The 21,652-nt window shown below is 36.6% G+C and overlaps 2 protein-coding genes across 7 annotated transcripts in view; one reads left to right on the forward strand and one right to left on the reverse strand.

Annotated features, from left to right (window-relative positions):
• Positions 1 to 8,242: 8,242 nt before the first annotated feature.
• On the forward strand, positions 8,243 to 18,942 carry LOC139976340 (SH3 domain-binding protein 5-like). The gene is made up of 6 exons (XM_071985026.1): positions 8,243 to 8,617; positions 9,241 to 9,303; positions 10,667 to 10,795; positions 12,556 to 12,714; positions 13,645 to 13,818; positions 15,480 to 18,942. Exons 1-6 carry the CDS (start codon positions 8,564 to 8,566, stop codon positions 15,735 to 15,737), a joined length of 837 nt encoding a protein of 278 aa, XP_071841127.1. The 5' UTR covers positions 8,243 to 8,563; the 3' UTR covers positions 15,738 to 18,942.
• Positions 16,906 to 21,652, reverse strand: part of LOC139976338 (segment polarity protein dishevelled homolog DVL-3-like) — a 63,180-nt gene continuing 58,433 nt past the window's right edge. For all 6 annotated transcript variants that reach the window (XM_071985021.1, XM_071985022.1, XM_071985020.1 and 3 more), the window contains one exon: positions 16,906 to 19,948. Coding sequence is in view for 1 of the 6 variants with exons in the window: in XM_071985023.1 (XP_071841124.1) it covers positions 19,941 to 19,948 (8 nt within the window). In the remaining 5 variants the exon portion in view is untranslated. The remainder of the gene's footprint in view (positions 19,949 to 21,652) is intronic.

The raw sequence follows: 21,652 nt of genomic DNA on the forward strand, positions 1-21,652 counted from the left end.
ATGAAATGTTTGTTTGTAAATAATAGATAGCACTAAAAGAACAGAGCTACAACAAAAATAAAGAATATTTTTCTAAAGTGTAAAATGACATTATTCTGTATTAATTTTGTTGAAGTTGCACAATTTTGTAAAAAAAATGACTTTGTTATCGGCTATTAAGGGTAAACATGATTGTAAGTGATAATAAAATTGTAGATTATTTTAAAGGTACTGAAGTGTGTCCAGTTAGCACTAGTGTAGAAATAAGTGAATAGATAGCTGGATACACCCAGAAAATTGAAAAGTTTAATTATACTCATGACCTCATGACAAACATCGACAAGTTTTGAATACGAAAAGTCAATACTTGAATACAAAAAGTCAAAATTCCAAACTTTTCTCCTTCCTTTGAGTGCTAGGTTCTAGAATGGTAGTAGTATATAGTATATCTAAAGTTGTGCACAGTGAATGATAAGAGAATCATTGCATGTTTCATTGTGTGAGTATATTATACCAGGTATAGTATTATTATTCTGTGAAAACTAAATATTGATCAACAAGTATCAATTCTGTTACTCAGGATTACTGTCTTTATTAGTACAAGGTACTTGTGTTGAGTCTGTTAGTAGTACCTGTTAGTCTCAATAGTCTTGTGTTCATTGAGTACAAGGTACTTGTGTTGAGCACTTCATTTGATTGGGTAGCTGTTAGGCTTCACTCTGAAGTGTTTAGATGTGTTTTAGTACCACTGTGACTACATGTCTGCATTAGCACATGGTCCATGTGTTGAGTCTGTTGGTAGTACCTGTTACACTCAATAGTCTTGTGTTCATTGAGTACAAGGTACTTGTGTTGAGTACTTCCTTTGAAGTGTTTAGTTGTGTTTTATTACCACTGCAACTACATGTATGCATTAACACATGGTCCATGTGTTGAGTCTGTTGGTAGTACCTGTTAGACTCAATAATCTTGTGTTCATTGAGTACAAGGTACTTGTGTTGAGTACTTCCTTTGAAGTGTTTAGTTGTGTTTTATTACCACTGCGACTACATGTATGCATTAACACATGGTCCATGTGTTGAGTCTGTTGGTAGTACCTGTTAGACTCAATAGTCTGGTGTTCATTGAGTACAAGGTACTTGTGTTGAGTACTTCCTTTGAAGTGTTTAGTTGTGTTTTATTACCACTGCGACTACATGTATGCATTAACACATGGTCCATGTGTTGAGTCTGTTGGTAGTACCTGTTAGACTCAATAATCTTGTGTTCATTGAGTACAAGGTACTTGTGTTGAGTACATGACCTAGTTATTACTGGCAGAATCAATATATGAGTACAAGGTCTGTGTGTTGAGTACTGCATCTTGTCAAGTAACTAACTGTTACATTCTTTAATCTTCTGTCTTCATTGGCACAAGGCTCCCAATGGGTAGTAGTTGGTTCATTGGTACATTTAAAATTGATTTTATGAGTGATGATTGGTCTGATTTTCTACTTACAGTTGATTTAAGGTTCAACAAGGTATACAGGAAAATGCATTGGGATCAGAACATGACTGTGTTCATTGTAGTGAAATATATATCATTAGGTTGTGTTTGTGTGTGTGTGTACATTGATAACTACTTTGTTGAATATTACAAGTATATGTTAAGAGATATGTGTGCATGCAAACACTGTTCATTGTACATATCACATATATAGGGCCTATATATATATATATATTTATCAAGAGATTGCACAAATTACACATATACTGTATATCAAAAGATGTGCATGAGCTAGCATCTCATTGTAAATTGTACATAACACATATGATGAGATCCATGTGCATGAAGTGTTACTCTGTACATTGTATGTTAAACATATCATCAGGTCTGTGTGCATGAAGTGTTACTTTGTACATTGTATGTTAAACATATCACCAGGTCTGTGTGCATGAAGTGTTACTTTGTACATTGTATGTTACACATATCACCAGGTCTGTGTGCATGAAGTGTTACTTTGTACATTGTATGTTACACATATCATCAGGTCTGTGTGCATGAAGTGTTACTCTGTACATTGTATGTTACACATATCATCAGGTCTGTGTGCATCAAGTGTTACTTTGTACATTGTATGTTACACATATGATGAGGTCCATGTGCATGAAGTGTTACTTTGTACATTGTATGTTACACATATCATCAGGTCTGTGTGCATGAAGTGTTACTCTGTACATTGTATGTTACACATATCATCAGGTCTGTGTGCATGAAGTGTTACTCTGTACATTGTATGTTACACATATCATCAGGTCTGTGTGCATGAAGTGTTACTTTGTACATTGTATGTTATACATATCATCAGGTCTGTGTGCATGAAGTGTTACTCTGTACATTGTATGTTACACATATCAGGTCTGTGTGCATGAAGTGTTACTTTGTACATTGTATGTTACACATATCATCAGGTCTGTGTGCATGAAGTGTTACTTTGTACATTGTATGTTACACATATCATCAGGTCTGTGTGCATGAAGTGTTACTCTGTACATTGTATGTTACACATATCAGGTCTGTGTGCATGAAGTGTTACTTTGTACATTGTATGTTACACATATCATCAGGTCTGTGTGCATGAAGTGTTACTCTGTACATTGTATGTTACACATATCATCAGGTCTGTGTGCACGGAGAGTTACTTTGTACATTGTATGTTACACATATCATCAGGTCTGTGTGCACGGAGAGTTACTTTGTACATAGATATGTTTCAATATCAGTGGTAAAAACACACAACTTGATGAATTCTAAAAATATACATATATTAAGAAGTTTGTGCGCATGATAAAAACAATTATTCGTTCAAGGACAGGTCTATCTTAATTCACGCATGTTATTCATGGTTCTAAACTAAGACATAGAATCTGAAAGATTTTTCTTGCTTGCTACTATTATTACATTATTCTGCTTCAGGGATTATTAATGATTTGCAATATTTTGTTACATGTTTATTTTATTTCATTTCGTAGGCATACATAGAGAAGCTTGATTGACTTTCTTTACTGAAATGACAAGTTATTTATGAAATGTTAAGATTTATGATATGAAATGTTTTCTTTTGAGAATGTCTTATTGACCCATGTAGGTAAGCAGCTGTATCAGAGAGATTGTCTTATTGACCCTTGTAGGTAATTAACTGTACCAGAGAGAATGTCTTATTGACCCATGTAGGTAAGCAGCTGTATCAGAGAGAATGTCTTATTGACCCATGTAGGTAAGCAGTTGTATCAGAGAGAATGTCTTATTGACCCATGTAGGTAATTAACTGTACCAGAGAGAATGTCTTATTGACCCATGTAGGTAATTAATTGTATCAGAGAGAATGTCTTATTGACCCATGTAGGTAATTAACTGTACCAGAGAGAATGTCTTATTGACCCATGTAGGTAAGCAGCTGTACCAGAGAGAATGTCTTATTGACCCATGTAGGTAATTAACTGTACCAGAGAGAATGTCTTATTGACCCATGTAGGTAATTAACTGTACCAGAGAGAATGTCTTATTGACCCATGTAGGTAATTAACTGTATCAGAGAGAATGTCTTATTGACCCATGTAGGTAAGCAGCTGTATCAGAGAGAATGTCTTATTGACCCATGTAGGTAAGCAGTTGTATCAGAGAGAATGTCTTATTGACCCATGTAGGTAATTAACTGTACCAGAGAGAATGTCTTATTGACCCATGTAGGTAATTAACTGTATCAGAGAGAATGTCTTATTGACCCATGTAGGTAATTAACTGTACCAGAGAGAATGTCTTATTGACCCATGTAGGTAAGCAGCTGTACCAGAGAGAATGTCTTATTGACCCATGTAGGTAATTAACTGTACCAGAGAGAATGTCTTATTGACCCATGTAGGTAATTAACTGTACCAGAGAGAATGTCTTATTGACCCATGTAGGTAATTAACTGTATCAGAGAGAATGTCTTATTGACCCATGTAGGTAAGCAGCTGTATCAGAGAGAATGTCTTATTGACCCATGTAGGTAAGCAGCTGTATCAGAGAGACTGTCTTATTGACCCATGTAGGTAATTAACTGTACCAGAGAGAATGTCTTATTGACCCATGTAGGTAATTAACTGTATCAGAGAGAATGTCTTATTGACCCATGTAGGTAATTAACTGTACCAGAGAGAATGTCTTATTGACCCATGTAGGTAAGCAGCTGTACCAGAGAGAATGTCTTATTGACCCATGTAGGTAATTAACTGTACCAGAGAGAATGTCTTATTGACCCATGTAGGTAAGCAGCTGTATCAGAGAGAATGTCTTATTGACCCATGTAGGTAAGCAGCTGTATCAGAGAGAATGTCTTATTGACCCATGTAGGTAAGCAGCTGTATCAGAGAGAATGTCTTATTGACCCATTTAGGTAATTAGCTGTACCAGAGAGAATGTCTTATTGACCCATGTAGGTAATTAACTGTACCAGAGAGAATGTCTTATTGACCCATGTAGGTAATTAACTGTACCAGAGAGAATGTCTTATTGACCCATGTAGGTAATTAACTGTACCAGAGAGAATGTCTCATTGACCCATGTAGGTAAGCAGCTGTATCAGAGAGAATGTCTTATTGACCCATGTAGGTAAGCAGCTGTATCAGAGAGAATGTCTTATTGACCCATGTAGGTAATTAACTGTACCAGAGAGATTGTCTTATTGACCCATGTAGGTAAATTAACTGTACCAGAGAGAACGTCTTATTGGTCCATGTAGGTAATTAACTGTACCAGAGAGAATGTCTTATTGACCCATGTAGGTAATTAACTGTACCAGAGAGAATGTCTCATTGACCCATATAGGTAAGCAGCTGTACCAGAGAGAATGTCTCATTGACCCATGTAGGTAATTAACTGTACCAGAGAGAATGTCTTATTGACCCATGTAGGTAATTAACTGTACCATGTCTCATTGACCCATGTAGGTAAGCAGCTGTACCAGAGAGAATGTCTTATTGTTCAGTCTGTTTTTCAGACTTGTTACAAGTCCTTTTCTTATGTGATAGATGGTGAATTGTTTATTCAGTTCCATATCACATATATTGTTACTTTTGATCACATTTTAATGCACATGATGCATTCCAATTTTCTGGTTCAGTCAGACAATACTGATGCATATATATTTCTTTGGCATGTAATTATACTCTTTTGCATCTAATTAATTTCATTTGCATATTTGAGGGATATTATATTAAGTGATGACAAGAGGTTGATTTGATTTTTCTTAGTTTCTTATTTTCCTTTTAAAGTTTCCAATTTGGTTTTATTGCAATATTGCCTTTTATAGCCAGCCAGGAATTTATTAGTTTCAGAACAATTTTGTTTATCTTTGTTTCATTGCTTTAAAGCTACAATTTTGTGTTTACCTTGCTACAGTTTGATGGTAAAATATGAAAGGTATGTTACCTGATAAAAACATTATCTGTTATTTACCATCACCAATATCACATCAGGAACAATTAAATGTTAACATTGCATCCAAATTTTTCATTGTAGACTAAAGGGTAATCGTATACATATCTTTATTAGATTGAGCAATATCTAAATTTGTGTGAATTTTATATGGCTTAGGCATGTGACACAATACAGCATGCAGTTGAAAACACAAAATAAGCTGTATACTCGAATATGAAAGTTACCTCTTAGTGTTATATTATCCTGAGATCTCAAATCATTAGAACTGAATAAGCACCAGTTTTTCTTGTTTGAAGTCAATAGTTAAAGCTGAGATTAGAATGGAAAGTGAAGAAATTATTAGTTACACAAACATCAAATTTAGTAATTTCTTTGACCTGACCTTCATATTTTGATGTTCCATTAAATTTATCGCAGTTTCATGAAGATGCTGATTTGCAGAACATTATTGTGTGACTTACCAAAACCGTGGGTTATTTGCAAATTGCAGCTGTTGTGCTCAGCCATTATTTGAAACTGTGTGCATTATCTATCATAATATTATCATTGCATATTCTCCATTTTGAAAAATCATCAAATTTTTGCATTATTGAATCAGTGTTTCTCTGTGACTAATATAAATTATCTTGATAAACAGTCAGATTGAATACAGTGGTAAGCTATTAACTAATTAGTTAATTAATTAATTAGTGAAACAATTTAAGAATATTTAGTGTAAGGAGATTGTCAAGTTTTAATAAGGAATTACAAACATAGAAGAACCAAACTCCTTAAATGTGAAATTGCTGATTAAACAAAGTCAGCTCTTCCTGAATGAAAGGAATTAAATTCTTTTAAAAACTGCTCTTATTTGTGAAATTTGCTGTCAAAGCCAAATATTTTAAGTATGATGAATACAAAGAAAAAGGTTAAGTTTTAAGAGTTTCATGGTTGTTGTTAATCTAGCTAGATCTTATGAAAAAGTAGGAAAGAAAATAAGCAATTATTAAAAGAGAACTAAAAGTTTATGAAATGTTTGTATTTCACATTATTTTTGGAATGGCCTCAAATATAAAACACAATATATTGAAACAGATCCATTTGATGTGAATCATTTTGTTTTTGTTTATAACAAGCAATTATGGAAGTTGGTTTTACCAAACCATAGAGATGTAATGTTTCCATTGCATCAACCAAGTAAAGGTATATACATCTACAATTCATGTTCATCTACAATACATCTACAATTCAAGTTATTCATGTCTGCAGGTAACAATATAGCAATCAAATAAACTCTTCCTTAGTTGAAGATAGGCTGCTATCCAATAAGACAGTCCTTATGCTACAACTTTTGAGATGTCTCAGTTTTTAGTCCCAAGTGTCATACATTAGAGAAAGTTATGTAAAGTCTGAGTTGTGATGATACCTGTATTAGTCAACACCTTCCAGTCACAAGTTAGCCCACCTCTTTCTTCTCACCATCACCCCTCCCCCCCCCCCCCCACCCACTCATACACTGTGCAATGAAATATACAGATGCAGTGGAAATCTGTTCCTATTTATTGAAAAGATTTTTCTCTGTAGTATATATCAATACTGTGGAGGGAGAGCACATTTGTAAACTTGCTGGGGATTCCTGGCACAGACCTAGCTGTTCCCTGTTTGTCCACTATGTAAATGATAACCTGAACACATGGGCATTGTGTGCAGGCTAGTTCCTTATAGAAACAATAGTCTCAACTTATTGGAGTAACTGTTGGTTCCCATTTTGCAATGGCATTTACAATGTTTTCTCATAATATCTATAAATAACTCATGTTGCGGTAGTTTATCAATCATTTTACTTCCCAGATTTTAATTGCTTTTGAAAAATAGGATATACCACTACCAACAGCAAGTAACAGCACCCCAATAGAACGTAATGTCTGGTCTGAATTTTGTGTGCACTTTCGATATTCTTCTTGATACTGCGGTGCGGTGAATTAAGTAGGGTTTAAATTTTGGTTGTTAACAATAGTTTGCCTCTTGTAATGTTAATTGTATGTTTGGGTGCCATGACCTGCCATGACCATGCCATGACCTGCCATGACCTGGACTCTATCCTAAAGTATGCTAGTATGATCTATAATATCAGATGACAATGTGTTTTCTATTAACGCTAGAGTCGGCATATCATATCAATTGTTTATTCATGAAGAATGACTTTATGCATAATGTTAGTATCGATAATGTTAGTATCGATATGTCATAGTCCAAGAAAGCAAATGAGTGCTGCAAATGTTTGCATAGCTATTCTGTGGCTTTTCAAGGTAACAGAGTGCCACGCATGGATGATATTTAACAGAATTTGCCTTTGATAAAAGTTAATGTGTTTTTAAAGTGTTATTTAAGACCATTTAAGTCTTTTGTGTCACACTCAAGTTTTGTGTTGCATCTGAGGAACTGATCTGATGGTCTCAATATTAGTCGAAATGGTCCAGCCACGTTTATCGATGAGGCCCAGATGTTTAAAAAGTCATTTCTCACAATAAAAAAGTGCCATATATTGAAATACAACTTGTTTAGCGGTCTAAAACACATGTTACATTTTTGACTAAAGTCACCCTTTAACCACTACACTATGGTACTCAGCTCATTGAGTGCTGATGAAATTTACAACTGAAGGCATGCAACCATCAGGGCTTAGAATCAAGTATTTACAGAATAATGTGTATTTGTTCTCGAAGCAAAGGGAAAAATTTTCAATCTTCAGTTAAAAGTTATGTTTGTCTAGTTTGTTTTTTTCTAGGCAGTTCATATTTATTGTCATTAACAGTCTGCATTTACTTTTAGATCACAATTACTTCCATTGTGTTCTCAGATGTTCTGCTTGATTGAGTCTGTCTTATAATAGTCGTATCTATAGCATAGGTCATATAGCATATACCTGTATGATATTAGTTCACTGTAGCCTTCTGAAAACCACGTACAAGATAATGGGGTTAGTAGCACACTTGATTCTGATTAGGTCCTATATCTGGTGATTACAACTGTTGTTCCTAGTCAGCAGTTTTTAGTAGTCCCTTGTTGTTCTTCTTCTTCTAGTGGTTGGTTTCTCTTAAGTTTCGTCCAATACAGGAATGGGAAGACCAAGCACAACTTAAAATGGAGGAAGGCAAGGATGGTGCAGAAAGTCAAATCTTTCATGAAACCATTAAGGTAAGTATATACTCTGAACTCATACATTCACATCCACAATTTTAACTTCAACAAAGTCATTGCAATGGTGACATGTTTTAGCTAACAGCCAATTGTTTTGTTTCTGGATCTGTTAATTATATTCTAATATGCTAGCTAGACCTCCACTTCATTGCTATTCTTGAAAACACAGATCAGGGATTAGCTGGTCCAAGTACTATGGATCAATTAACCAGGAGACGTCTGTGATTTTCCCATCTGAACTGATGGCAAGTATGAAGTTAAAAGAGACAGGACTGTTTGGCTTACCTTCAATATCGCAGCTTTGTTGTTTTGCAAGTATCAGCCTAGCATCTTTGTGGATAAGTCTCTACTTATTTGCATATTAAATGGAGGACTGAGGGTGTTATTGTCATCAAGTGATTAAGCTAATTAAAGAGATTAAGTCCAGACTGATAATTCATCACTTTGAAAGGATTCAAAGATAGAAGAAAAAAGAAATATGAGTAATGTTCATGTGAAGCAGTGTTTTACAGGAACAGTTAATAGCTGATTGTAGACTGAGTAGTAACATGTTTTGGAAAGACAGCATAGCAGGTCTATATATGACATGTTACTATCGTAATTTTTTTCTGACACTGTAGAAAGAATTGGAAAAGTTAAACAATGCATCAGAAGAGATCAATTCTTCAGCAGCTGTCCTAAAGGTAAGTATATCTATCTATAAGGTTACATCTCTATATTTCGACGTCTCTATGTTCCGACAAAAAGAAATAATTCGGGACAATTTTTTTTTATCCAAAAAATCGTTTGTACCAAGAAAACAAGTTTTCAGATCCCAATATTTTTGTGACCAAAATTTTTTTGGACTCAGAATTATTTTGGACCAACATTTTTTTGCACCAAATTTTTGGAGACCAAAAAAAAAATGTGACCCAAAATTTGTTGTGACCCAAACAGTGCTTGTGATCAAAAATTGTTTGTGACTCGAAATATGTTTGTACTCCAAATTTGTTGGACAAAAATTCTTTGGACCAAACTTTGTGACCAAAGAAGAATACTGCAAGCAACGCGACGCGATAGCTTTTTTTTTTGTCCACTCTGCAGGCGACTTTTTTTTTATTGCTCAAGCGATATCTGTAGTTGTCATGTTTACCCGCCCTATATTTCGCGTGAGTGTGGACGTTTTCAAATGCCCCCAACTGAGCCCCGAGGTTGGCTATTGTCCCCTACACCATTTGCGAAGGCTACTGCCCACCCCCCCCCCCCACAAAAAGGTAGGCCTACAACATATTTTGTTCTAAATCTAAACATATTTTATTCGAAAATTGATTTGGCCCAAAACGATATTGGTCCCAAAAAAATTGAGTACAAACAAATTTCGGGTCACAAGCAATTTTCGGTAACAAGCACTTTTGGGTCATAACAAACTTTTGGGTCAAATTTTTTGGTCGTGAAAATATGTTGGTCTCAAAATATTTGGTCCGAAAAATGTTGGGGTCACAAAATTAGTTTTGGGTGCAAACAAATTTTTGGATGAAATAAAATTGCTCCGAATTTTTTCTTTTTGTCGGAACATAGAGACGTTGGAGCATGGAGACGTCGGAACATAGGGATGTCACCATCTATAAAGTTAAAATGCAGTTGCTTTAAGCTTCACTTAGAGTGAAACCTGTATATATTCATTGTAACAAATTGTACTCATTCTAAAGTATTGTATTTTACACCACCCTTTAGCAACCACAATATGTCCTTTTATCGTAACTAACCAACCAACCTACCCTAAGAAGCATAGGGCTGTGGTCACTCTTTGGAATTTTTGTATATGACGCATGTTAGTAGAAGTAGTTAAGAACAATGAGTGTGTTATAGCATGAAGGTTTTACCTCCATGGTTATAATGAGACACTCTGAATACAGAAGTCAAAGCAATAACAACTCCTCTTTGAATCATCTCTTGTATCATTATCATCAAGAATATTACACTTAATATCATATTAATTTATATATAAATACTAAATAACAATTGTATTAAATATGAAATACTGAATGTTCTTCGTATTTTTGGCAGGAATTGAAGATGGCCTACCTGTTTTCTTTAAAAGATTTGTCAAGAATGATTGGCAAACGACAACAGGAATACGGAACAAGTGTAGAAGAGGCAAAACCCTACTTCAAAGCAAAGATGGCGACCGAAGAGGTGAATATATAATTAATGTTATCAACTGTGGATAAGGTGTTTGTGTTCATGCACTTGTTTGTTAGACAGATGTGGCCATGGAGTGGGTGGGGGTGGGGGGGGGTGTGTGGGGAATCCAATGGGTTATATCTGCCAGTCTATTTCACCTGATCCTACTGTAAAGAACTGGTCTGTAAGGGGTGTCTGGTGGTCAAATCCCTGGGAGAGAGATTGGCACGATAAAATGACACAATTCAAGTTTACTTCCTTATCTTATCCAGGGGCGTATCCAGGATTTTCCAATAGGGGGGGCGCCAGGCATGAATGATCGCCGTCCTGGGGGATGGGTCTAAGGGGAGGGGTGTACAATTTTTGCTTTCAAAGAAGGGCTGAAATGCAAAATGGTGTCATATGCACGGGCGGCGATCCGTACTTCCGAGTGGGGGGGGGGATATGACCTTGTTGACTATCTAAGCGTAGCGCCACCATGGGTTGGCGCGAAGCGTAAAAAAAATTTTTGGGATTAACAAACCCTCTAGATGGCCGGAAACGGCACTTCCCGAGGTTTCCAAGCGGCATATACCCAACTTTAAAATAGGGATGTCATGTCCGAAATATCTCATAATCAGGATCCAAAATACTTTTTTTTTTAAATTTCGGGTGTTTTTTTGGGAAAATTGCCCCTGTCAATCTTGTTTCAGGCGCAACGTTAGAATGTTCGAGAGCCCTGTTATATTATTCGATGAAGAAAATGGCCTCATGCAGGCTATTATAGGCCTATACACATGCAATACACAATTACACATAGTTACATTCCTAGGTACCGATTGCTAGGGCATCCAGGTGAAACGTGTATTAAGCATTACCCTGGTTACATGAGATTCTCAGCTGTTCGAGGGAACATGTACGTGTGTAGACCTACTATAGGGCCTATATGAATACTATGAGGGTGCATATATATACTATATCAATACCGTGGGCGCAATAATACATTTTGTTGTTATAGGGCCAATGAAGCCTACAGTCAACTATTTTTGCTTTATAAAGACGCTTTATTTGAAAAGATCGCACTGCGTTTATGGTAGGCGAGAAATGAAGCTAAAAAAGAGCCGTACATTAACGAAGATGCATAAATGTAGGCATGAAAATATTCTTATCCCTGGCATTTGGTGGGGGGGGGGATATGGTGCATTACATCCCCTCCACCCATTTTCATGGGGGATATAACCCCCCTCCACCCAGGATCGCCGCCCATGGCCATATGTGATCCATTTTTCGACCTTAATAATAAGCAACATTTCCAGTAAATATGGACACAAAATGCACAATTTAGTATGGCTGGCATGTCATTTAGTGTTTATAGTGATTATACAAACACAATTACCATCTATGTTTCTAAAACTATTATGCCGCCGAACTTCGCCAGAACCTTTTTTTGGCAAACAAAAAATAAAGCATACGGGAGGGGGGGGGGGGGGTTAAGCGATCACCGACATCTCACATAAAGGTCGTCATCAATTTTTTTTTTTTTTTTTTGCTAAACTTTTTTTTTTTGGGTGACGGCCAATAGGGGGGGCGCGCGCCTGTTGCGCCCCCCCCTGGATACGCCCCTGTTATCCTCGTATCATTTGCTCCCAACAAGCATGTATGGCAAGCTAAATGCCCAATAAAAAAAAATAAAACCCTGGTTAAATCGGTTCATTTCTTCCTTTGTAAAGTGTTAAATACATACAACCGCTCATTTTGACAGTAACCACACCGTGTGTTCTTTTCTTTGTCAGCTCTATGACAAGAAGCATGCTGTGGCAGATGAATTATTAAAAGCTATGCTTTGGCTGGAATCAGCTAGAGAAGTAGAGAAACAGACAGAAGAGGAAATTTACGAAGGAAAAGTATTCCATGAAGAAGCTCAACGGAGGCTGAATAAAGTAACAATTGAGGTAAAACAATAAACTAAACATTGCCAAAAAGAACTTCAAATCAAACTGATGTTAGGCTATGAATAAGATTGAGTAGATAGGTAAACATCAACATAGGTGTAGGAGGCATGGGGGGGGGGCTGGTGGGGGGGGGGGGCTGGTAGGGGGGATGGTGGGGGGCTGCAGCCCCCAACCAAATATTTTTGTGAAAATTCGGGCAATTTGCTGAAAATTTTTTTTTTACTGAAAGAAAAATAAATTGATATGTATTTTTCAATGGTCAAACTTATATGATTATTATCATTATTATTGTAACGACTTGCCCAAAAATAACCAATATGGAAGGGTAATAACACTTCAAATGATTGTATGTTATTGGCATGCAATGTAATAGCCAATGCATGCCTATATGATATGTACATGAACATGTTGAACGTGCGCGGAGCGAGCGAAAAATGTTGGTTACATTTTTCGGGCAAGTCGTTACAGCCCCACCCCCCCCCCCCAAATCAAATTAGACTCCTAATCCTATGTACATCAACAGTATTAATTACCTAGACATTATCTATTTATTTTCAAAACTTAAAAATTTGATGTCTATATATCCTGGAGCAAGCCATATATTAACTTTGGCTTCTAAACTTTGGCTTCGATATAAATATATAAATAAACATAAAAATATATAATATAATATTCTGGGTCTCAAGCTCTATCTAGATACCTAGAGAGTGGAGCAACTGCAATATTATCAATTTTAATAAGTTTTAATAATGAAAATATTATACAAGTTTGTCTAGTCTGTTTTCAGAATTTACCAATAAGATCTCATCTGCCAACAAATTCCTTTATGTATGAATTCATAATTACTCCAGCAATGGAGATTTTGAACTAAGTTGAATATTTTATAAAGGTTATTCAACTTCTATATTGAACTTCTTTCTTGGGTCAAAGGTCAACAAAGCTTGTGACTATAAAAGTTTGAAGGATGCTGAACATCTCTCCTACGTGTACAGATGTAAAGAAGCAGAAGAGAAACTCAGTAAACTGAAAATGGCCCTCAGGAAGCCAGTGGAGATGGCCAGTCCCTACTACAATGCACTGGACGAAGTGGACAGCATATTGGATGTAAGAACTGAATCATTTCTACACACTATATCATTTGATGTTTCTCTGCTGTAGTGATGAGAGAGACCTTCTGTACTTTAGCTTGGTGACTTGAGAATTGTTGTTATTTTACTATTTTAAACCTATAGTCACCTGTAATAATCAATGGGTATTTTGAGGTCATGAGTGGTCCACCTCTGAACACCTTGTAAACTCTAAAACTTTGGATGAACTGCAAACTCAGTATGTGACTCTACCTTAGAAAGTACAAAAAACCTATTGTTTCTCATATAGGTCAAAGTTTATTTGAGGTAACAGAGGTCAAAGTCTGAAGACTTTGGAAAATCTTTATTACTTCATAAGCAAACCTTGGATGAACTCTTGACTCTCATATAAGTCAAAGTTTATTTGAGGTCACCAGAGGTGAAAGTCTGTAAACTTGAGGACTTTAAAAGTAAAGCTTGGATGTACTTCATACTTGTTATGTCAATCATACCTAATGAGTACAAGCAATCTGCTATTTTTCATAGAGTTCAAAGGTTATATGAGGTCACCACAGGTTAAAGTCTGAAAACCTTGCAAACTCAATAACTTTCATAGAAAACTTTGGATGAACTTCATACTTGATATGTGGGTCCAACTTAGTAAGTAAAAGACCTGGTTGATTTCATTGAATTCAAAAGTCATTGGAGGTCACCGTTGGTCAAATTCTGAAAACCTTGTAATAGCAATAACTTCAAAGGTACAGCTCCAATGAACTACATACTTGGGAAGTGGATGCACGTTATCAGGTAAACGAACCTTGTGTGCATAATTTACTTTCAATATTTGCACATAGAATGTGGCAAGGAATCACTTATCTTTTTAGCTTTCTGGTTTTTATCAATACCCCTGTACGTGTAATGTAATTGGAATGAGATGATGTGTTTAAAGACAATTTGTACAGAAATGGTGCGTAAGCTGTTGCACAGCTTGGGATAAAAAAAAAATATGTTTTGGTGTGTATGTGTGTTAACAAAAGTGTCATAAACTCCAAAATCATAAAGGTGATTTGCCAACTTAAAATTGATGGGTTTATATCTGGGTTTTGAATGTAGTGACTTCATGACGTCATAGGTCAAAGGGCACAAATCAAAACCATCGAAATGAACAAAATGATAATATGTAGTGTAGCAAATGAGACTGATACTCAAGGAGGAGTGACGATTCTATTGTTTTAATGTAAAATGTCAAAGGTCATATGATCAATGAAAGTCAATTCAATGATGAAACTTGGCTAACTTTGTACCAAAAAGATTTACAAACTTCTCTTAAACCAATAGTATGATGAACTTCCAACTTCAGTGAGTGTATACCTAAACAAGGGCTATTTAGCCTCTGTGATGACTTCAGAGGTAATATTGTTCCAGAGGTTCAGAGGCTAATAGTATGTTACCATGGTGACAATATGGAAAGCTCCTCAGACCCCCTTATATGAGAGCAGGCTTTAGGGACCCAGGGTTACACCCTCCTATATGAGATTGTGGATCCACTTTGCAATGTCATGTCAAGGGAAGGCCTGGAAGGTCTGTAATGGTAGAGCTTTAAGCATTTCCAACAGGACTTTGTCTCTGTGAGCATTAACAGAATGACTTCACACTTACTATGATATTATAACCTGCTGTTTTATTTTCATTTGATAGAATCTCAGATCAGAAATAGAAGATACCGTGATAAAAGGCAAATGGGCCAAGCTCGTCTACGAAACATCCTTTAAAAAACTCGAACTCATCAGCGAAATGATACACAACCAGCGTTCCTTGGTCCAAAATTATCAAAAGCCACATACATTAATAAACTTTAACAGTGACATTCCCCTGTATGCAACAACTGATGACATCTCGTTCTACTGCAGAAAACCAAAACTTGCAGAAGCATCCATCAAATGGAACTCACTTTAACCGTGCTAATGGATAAAAACTTACCTTCAAGCCAGAAACATTAATAAACTTTAACAGCAACATTCCCCTGTATGCAACAACTGATGACATCTCGTTCTACTGCAGAAAACCAAAACTTGCAGAAGCATCCATCAAATGGAACTCACTTTAACCGTGCTAATGGATAAAGACTTACCTTCAACACCGTCACATGGGGAGTCACCTTAAATTGCGCTTTGCTCACAATCAATTTCTACTGCAGTCACAATTGTTTTCATTACTAATTTATCAAATATTTCACAATTCAACAATTATTTGTAAATTGTTTTATTCTGTCAGATGTGAACTGCTTAAGTTTTGTTGTAAAGTGACTAAATCATAAGATTTTTGAAAATTTCTTAATGGTAGACCAATCTCCGCAAGGAATGTGGCAACATTTGTATCATTGTATTTGTTATATCATCATATTTGCATATCATCATATTTGCATATCATAATATTTGTACCAGTTAGAACAGGTGAGGGACAGTTGGATGGGTGGGGTTTGACAGGTGGGAAGGGAAGGCATTTGGGTGGAGTTTGACAGGTGGGTAGGGAAGGGCACGTGGGTGGAGTTTGACAGGTGGGTAGGGAAGGGTGGGTGAAGATGGGTGGTGACAAATAAGGAAATTTCAACGGAGGGCACTCAATGACATTATGGGGATGTTGAAAAATTGTACAAACTGAAAGAGTTGAGCGAGTGTTGCTAGCTAATAAGGATATTGACATTCAGATATTTACTGGTTGAATTGTACATGTGATACAAAATGAGCATGGCATTATTTTGTAGGGCATTTTACTTTGTATGGGATACATGGAACTGTCAAGTTACGCATCCTATCTTAAAAAAAAAAAAAATTAGGGAACATTTTGTGGATGATGCAAGTAACTTTAATTGTTAAGAGAAGTATTTTATTGTGGTTGGTAGAGAATTCATTGTGGGATGATAAATGAAAATGTAAATAAAGAAATGTGGATAGAGTAAAATGTGAATGCTTTGATGAATGGGGCATAAGTTGTAGGGATGGCATATAGTTAGTTGCTTGTATCTACCAGTGGTACTAATATATAGTGTCAACATTTTATTTGGGAGCCATAAAACCAGGTCATTGTGACACACGAAGACCAGAAATGAAACTGACGCTTGAGGGTATGTACAAATTGTCTCATCTTTGTTACAACAATTTCTTTGAAAAAGAGAGAAATAAAAGAAGAATATGACCACATTAAACAAAACCAATGGCCTGCCACTCTTTGGTATGAAGCTGAAGTGTTCAATTAAAACAACGTCCCATTAGACACAAGAACTTCAAGAAGCTTTTAGCAAAACTCAATATTTTGACTTTGTCTGGTGATTCCATCTACATAAATACAGTTTCCATGCGACAACAGATCGGATTGTTTTTATTTACAAAGTACAGAAATGATATCTCTACATAGAAATTGGATTATACTAACATTATCTGAAAATACTACAATATGTTGCTGCTGCTATGAATATTCAGCAGAATGAATATTCAACAGAATGAATATTCAGCAGATTGATGGAGGGGTTTGGGTGAGGAGACACACAGACTGAATACACAGACTGAATACACACTTTCATACAGAATACTAAACCTGACTTAAAGAGCTATGAATATTCAACAGAATGAATATTCAGCAGATTGTGGGAGGGGTTTGGGTGAGGAGACACAGACTGAATACAAAGACTGAATACACACTTTCATACAGAATACTAAACCTGACTTAAAGAGCTATGAATATTCAACAGAATGAATATTCAGCAGATTGTGGGAGGGGTTTGGGTGAGGAGACACAGACTGAATACACAGACTGAATACACACTTTCATACAGAATACTAAACCTGACTCACAGAGACTTAAAATTAATAATGAAACTTAACTTTAAATTGTCACTTTCCTATAAATAAAATGCTAAATCTTTTAAGGAAATACTGACAGGCATTGAAAACATCACCATGATAGAATTTATTTTTTTCTAAATATCTCAAATGTCTTTTGAAAACAGATTTTGCTGATCCTACTGCTACACTTAACATTACAATTTCTTAGGATTAATAACAAGTCGATAAAATTAGTTCACTTCATAGGAATCACAGAGAAATTCTGGATTATTAGGGGCTTACTTTCCCTCTGAACAAAATGTAAACAATTAATTTAGCCATGAAATTTTAAACAAGTCAAAATTGTGTTATCACATAATACAGCAAGAGCTCCCACAATAAATATTTTACTGTGATTCAAAATTCAAGGTTGTGTTTCAACTTTGATTGTGATTGTACTTATAATAGAATCAATTTGGTTAATTTTGGCAATCATGAATAATCAGCGCTGATGAATAAATATCTCTTCATTGTCAAAAGGAAAAAAAAACACCCCAGGGATGCACTTTGTTGCAGAACTGAGAGAATGCTTCATATTCCATCACTGAATGGTTAAACAAATAATATCAATTAATCAGTACTAAACGATTACAATTTATCTTGTTAGAGTAGGACACTAAGTTTCCACTTTATAAATTACGGTATACAAAAGTTAATTTTCAGAATGCAGAACCAGACTTTGAAATGCTGTAGGACAAAATAGCAGTTCACTTAAGTGAAATGCTAACTGTCACCACTGTCATTACCCCCCCTCCTCAACACCCCCCTCCTCAACACCCCCTCCTCCACACCCCTCCCCTCTCAACTACCTACACCTAACATTGGAGAGGATCAATATTACTTGTGATAAAATAAAATGTGATAAGACTTCTTCAGACCCTACGTCATCATCACTGCTTTGTTCATTCTACATAATTAACTTCAATATACTGATTTAATGAATACTCAAGCTTAATATTGATTCTATGTTAATGTTGAATACACTTAGAGACACCAACACTGATTCTACTTTATACCTGTAGCTGCTGCACCACCAAATAAAACCACAGTGCAGACATCTTACTGGTTAGCTATACCAAACTATTCAATGAAACGCATCCACAATCCTGAAGTAATTAAATATCTATTTACTTATACCAAACTATTCAATGAAACCAATCCACAGTCCTGAAGTACTTTAGTATCTATTTACTTATACCAAACTATTCAATGAAACCAATCCACAGTCCTGGAGTACTTTAGTATATATTTACTTATACCAAACTATTCAATGAAACCAATCCACAGTCCTGGAGTACTTTAGTATATATTTACTTATACCAAACTATTCAATGAAACCAATCCACAGTCCTGAAGTACTTTAATGTCTACTTACTTATACCAAACTATTCAATGAAACCAATCCACATTCCTGAAGTACTTTAATGTCTGCATAGATAGACAAATAAACCTTAAACTTGCTTCAAGTCTCCACCAATGTTGTGACTCACCTGTTACAGTTTTTACTAGTAATGACATTACTCCTAAACTAATCCTGGACATATCACTTTGCTTAATGATAATTCAAGTATGAACCCAACTGATAACTCTACAAGGATAGCATTTGTTCATCTGAAGGCCTTTGTGCCAAGAGGTCCCAAAGTATGTGTATCGACACTGATGTTGCGTACATGTCTGAGACCAAAAAGAAACATTTCTGTTTTGAGAAATTTTGGCACTATATTTCCAAGATTCATGAATTACAAATAATGAACACAGCAGACTGTCGCACTCACACAGAGTGAAACACTTGACATGTCTCGATCTAAGACTTGCTATGGTTAGGTTCAAGTAGCAGACTTGTAAAATCAGAACAAATATAATTATATCAGATCTCAAAACTTGTTGTTTCTATCACTTATAAACTAACTGGGGGATTCCTGATGCTGTAATAACAAGACACAGGTGATAATCCTGTCTCATTGAATGAACATGGAATAGCTTGTGAAGTTATGACATGATATATGTCTGAAAACCTCAACACCTGATTGGCTGTAGTATTGAATGGTACTTGGACCAGTGTTATATTTACTTCATCCTTTTAGGTCTCTTTCTCATGAAAAGCACTGAATAGTTGAAAACACATTTTTTTGAGTCCGTGGACATGAATACCACAATGCATTAGGCAGAAGAGTCAGCAGTGATAATAAACTCCCATCATGCAGCACTAGAGTGTACCAAAGATCACCCATCCTTGGGCTTTACAATCTTCAGAGATTTCAGGCCATCCATAGCAGCATCACTCATCTGTTGTGGAGGAAAAATACAGTCTTGTTTATTATGCGAAATGGTATATACGTATAGTTTGGACCCATCACTTCAATCAGAAGCAAAAACTGATATAAGCGTGAGGGAAAGGCTCCCAATGCTAGTAAGTGTTCAACAATGCCCTCCTAATGGACTAGCAGCTCATGGTGGGCAATAATGAACCATCTTAGCTAACACCACCTCCTAATGGACTAGCAGCAAATGGTGGGCAGTAATGAACCATCTTAGCTAACACCACCTCCTAAAGGACAAGCAGCTCATGGTGGGCAATAATGAACCATCTTAGCTAACACCACCTCCTAAAGGACTAGCAGCTCATGGTGGGCAATAATGAACCATCTTAGCTAACACCACCTCCTAATGGACTAGCAGCTCATGGTTAGCAGTAATGAAACAGCTCAGCTAACACCACCTCCTAATGGACTAGCAGCTCATGGTGGGCAGTAATAATCCATCTTAGCTAACACCACCTCCTAATGGACTAGCAGCAAATGGTGGGCAGTAATGAACCATCTTAGCTAACACCACCTCCTAAAGGACTAGCAGCTCATGGTGGGCAGTAATGAACCATCTTAGCTAACACCACCTCCTAATGGACTAGCAGCTCATGGTGGGCAGTAATGAACCATCTTAGCTAACACCACCTCCTAATGGACTAGCAGCTCATGGTTAGCAGTAATGAACCATCTCAGCTAACACCACCTACTAATGGACTAGCAGCTAATGGTGGGCAGTAATGAACCATCTTAGCTAACACCACCTCCTAAAGGACTAGCAGCTCATGGTGGGCAGTAATGAACCATCTCAGCTAACACCACCTCCTAATGGACTAGCAGCTCATGGTGGGCAGTAATGAACCATCTCAGCTAACACCACCTCCTAAAGGACTAGCAGCTCATGGTGGGCAGTAATGAACCATCTCAGCTAACACCACCTCCTAATGGACTAGCAGCTAATGGTGGGCAGTAATGAACCATCTTAGCTAACACCACCTCCTAATGGACTAGCAGCTCATGGTTAGCAGTAATGAACCATCTCAGCTAACACCACCTCCTAATGGACTAGCAGCTCATGGTGGGCAGTAATAATCCATCTTAGCTAACACCACATCCTAATGGACTAGCAGCTCATGGTGGGCAATAATGAACCATCTTAGCTAACACCACCTCCTAATGGACTAGCAGCTCATGGTTAGCAGTAATGAACCATCTTAGCTAACACCACCTCCTAAAGGACTAGCAGCTCATGGTTAGCAGTAATGAAACATCTCAGCTAACACCACCTCCTAATGGACTAGCAGCTCATGGTGGGCAGTAATAATCCATCTTAGCTAACACCACCTCCTAATGGACTAGCAGCTCATGGTGGGCAGTAATGAACCATCTTAGCTAACACCACCTCCTAAAGGACTAGCAGCTCATGGTGGGCAGTAATGAACCATCTCAGCTAACACCACCTCCTAATGGACTAGCAGCAAATGGTGGGCAGTAATGAACCCTCTTAGCTAACACCACCTCCTAATGGACTAGCAGCTAATGGTGGGCAGTAATGAACCATCTTAGCTAACACCACCTCCTAATGGACTAGCAGCTCATGGTTAGCAGTAATGAACCATCTCAGCTAACACCACCTCCTAATGGACTAGCAGCTCATGGTGGGCAGTAATAATCCATCTTAGCTAAC

The sequence above is a fragment of the Apostichopus japonicus genome, chromosome 11 (genome assembly GCF_037975245.1).
Source record: "Apostichopus japonicus isolate 1M-3 chromosome 11, ASM3797524v1, whole genome shotgun sequence".
Lineage (NCBI taxonomy): Eukaryota > Metazoa > Echinodermata > Holothuroidea > Aspidochirotida > Stichopodidae > Apostichopus > Apostichopus japonicus.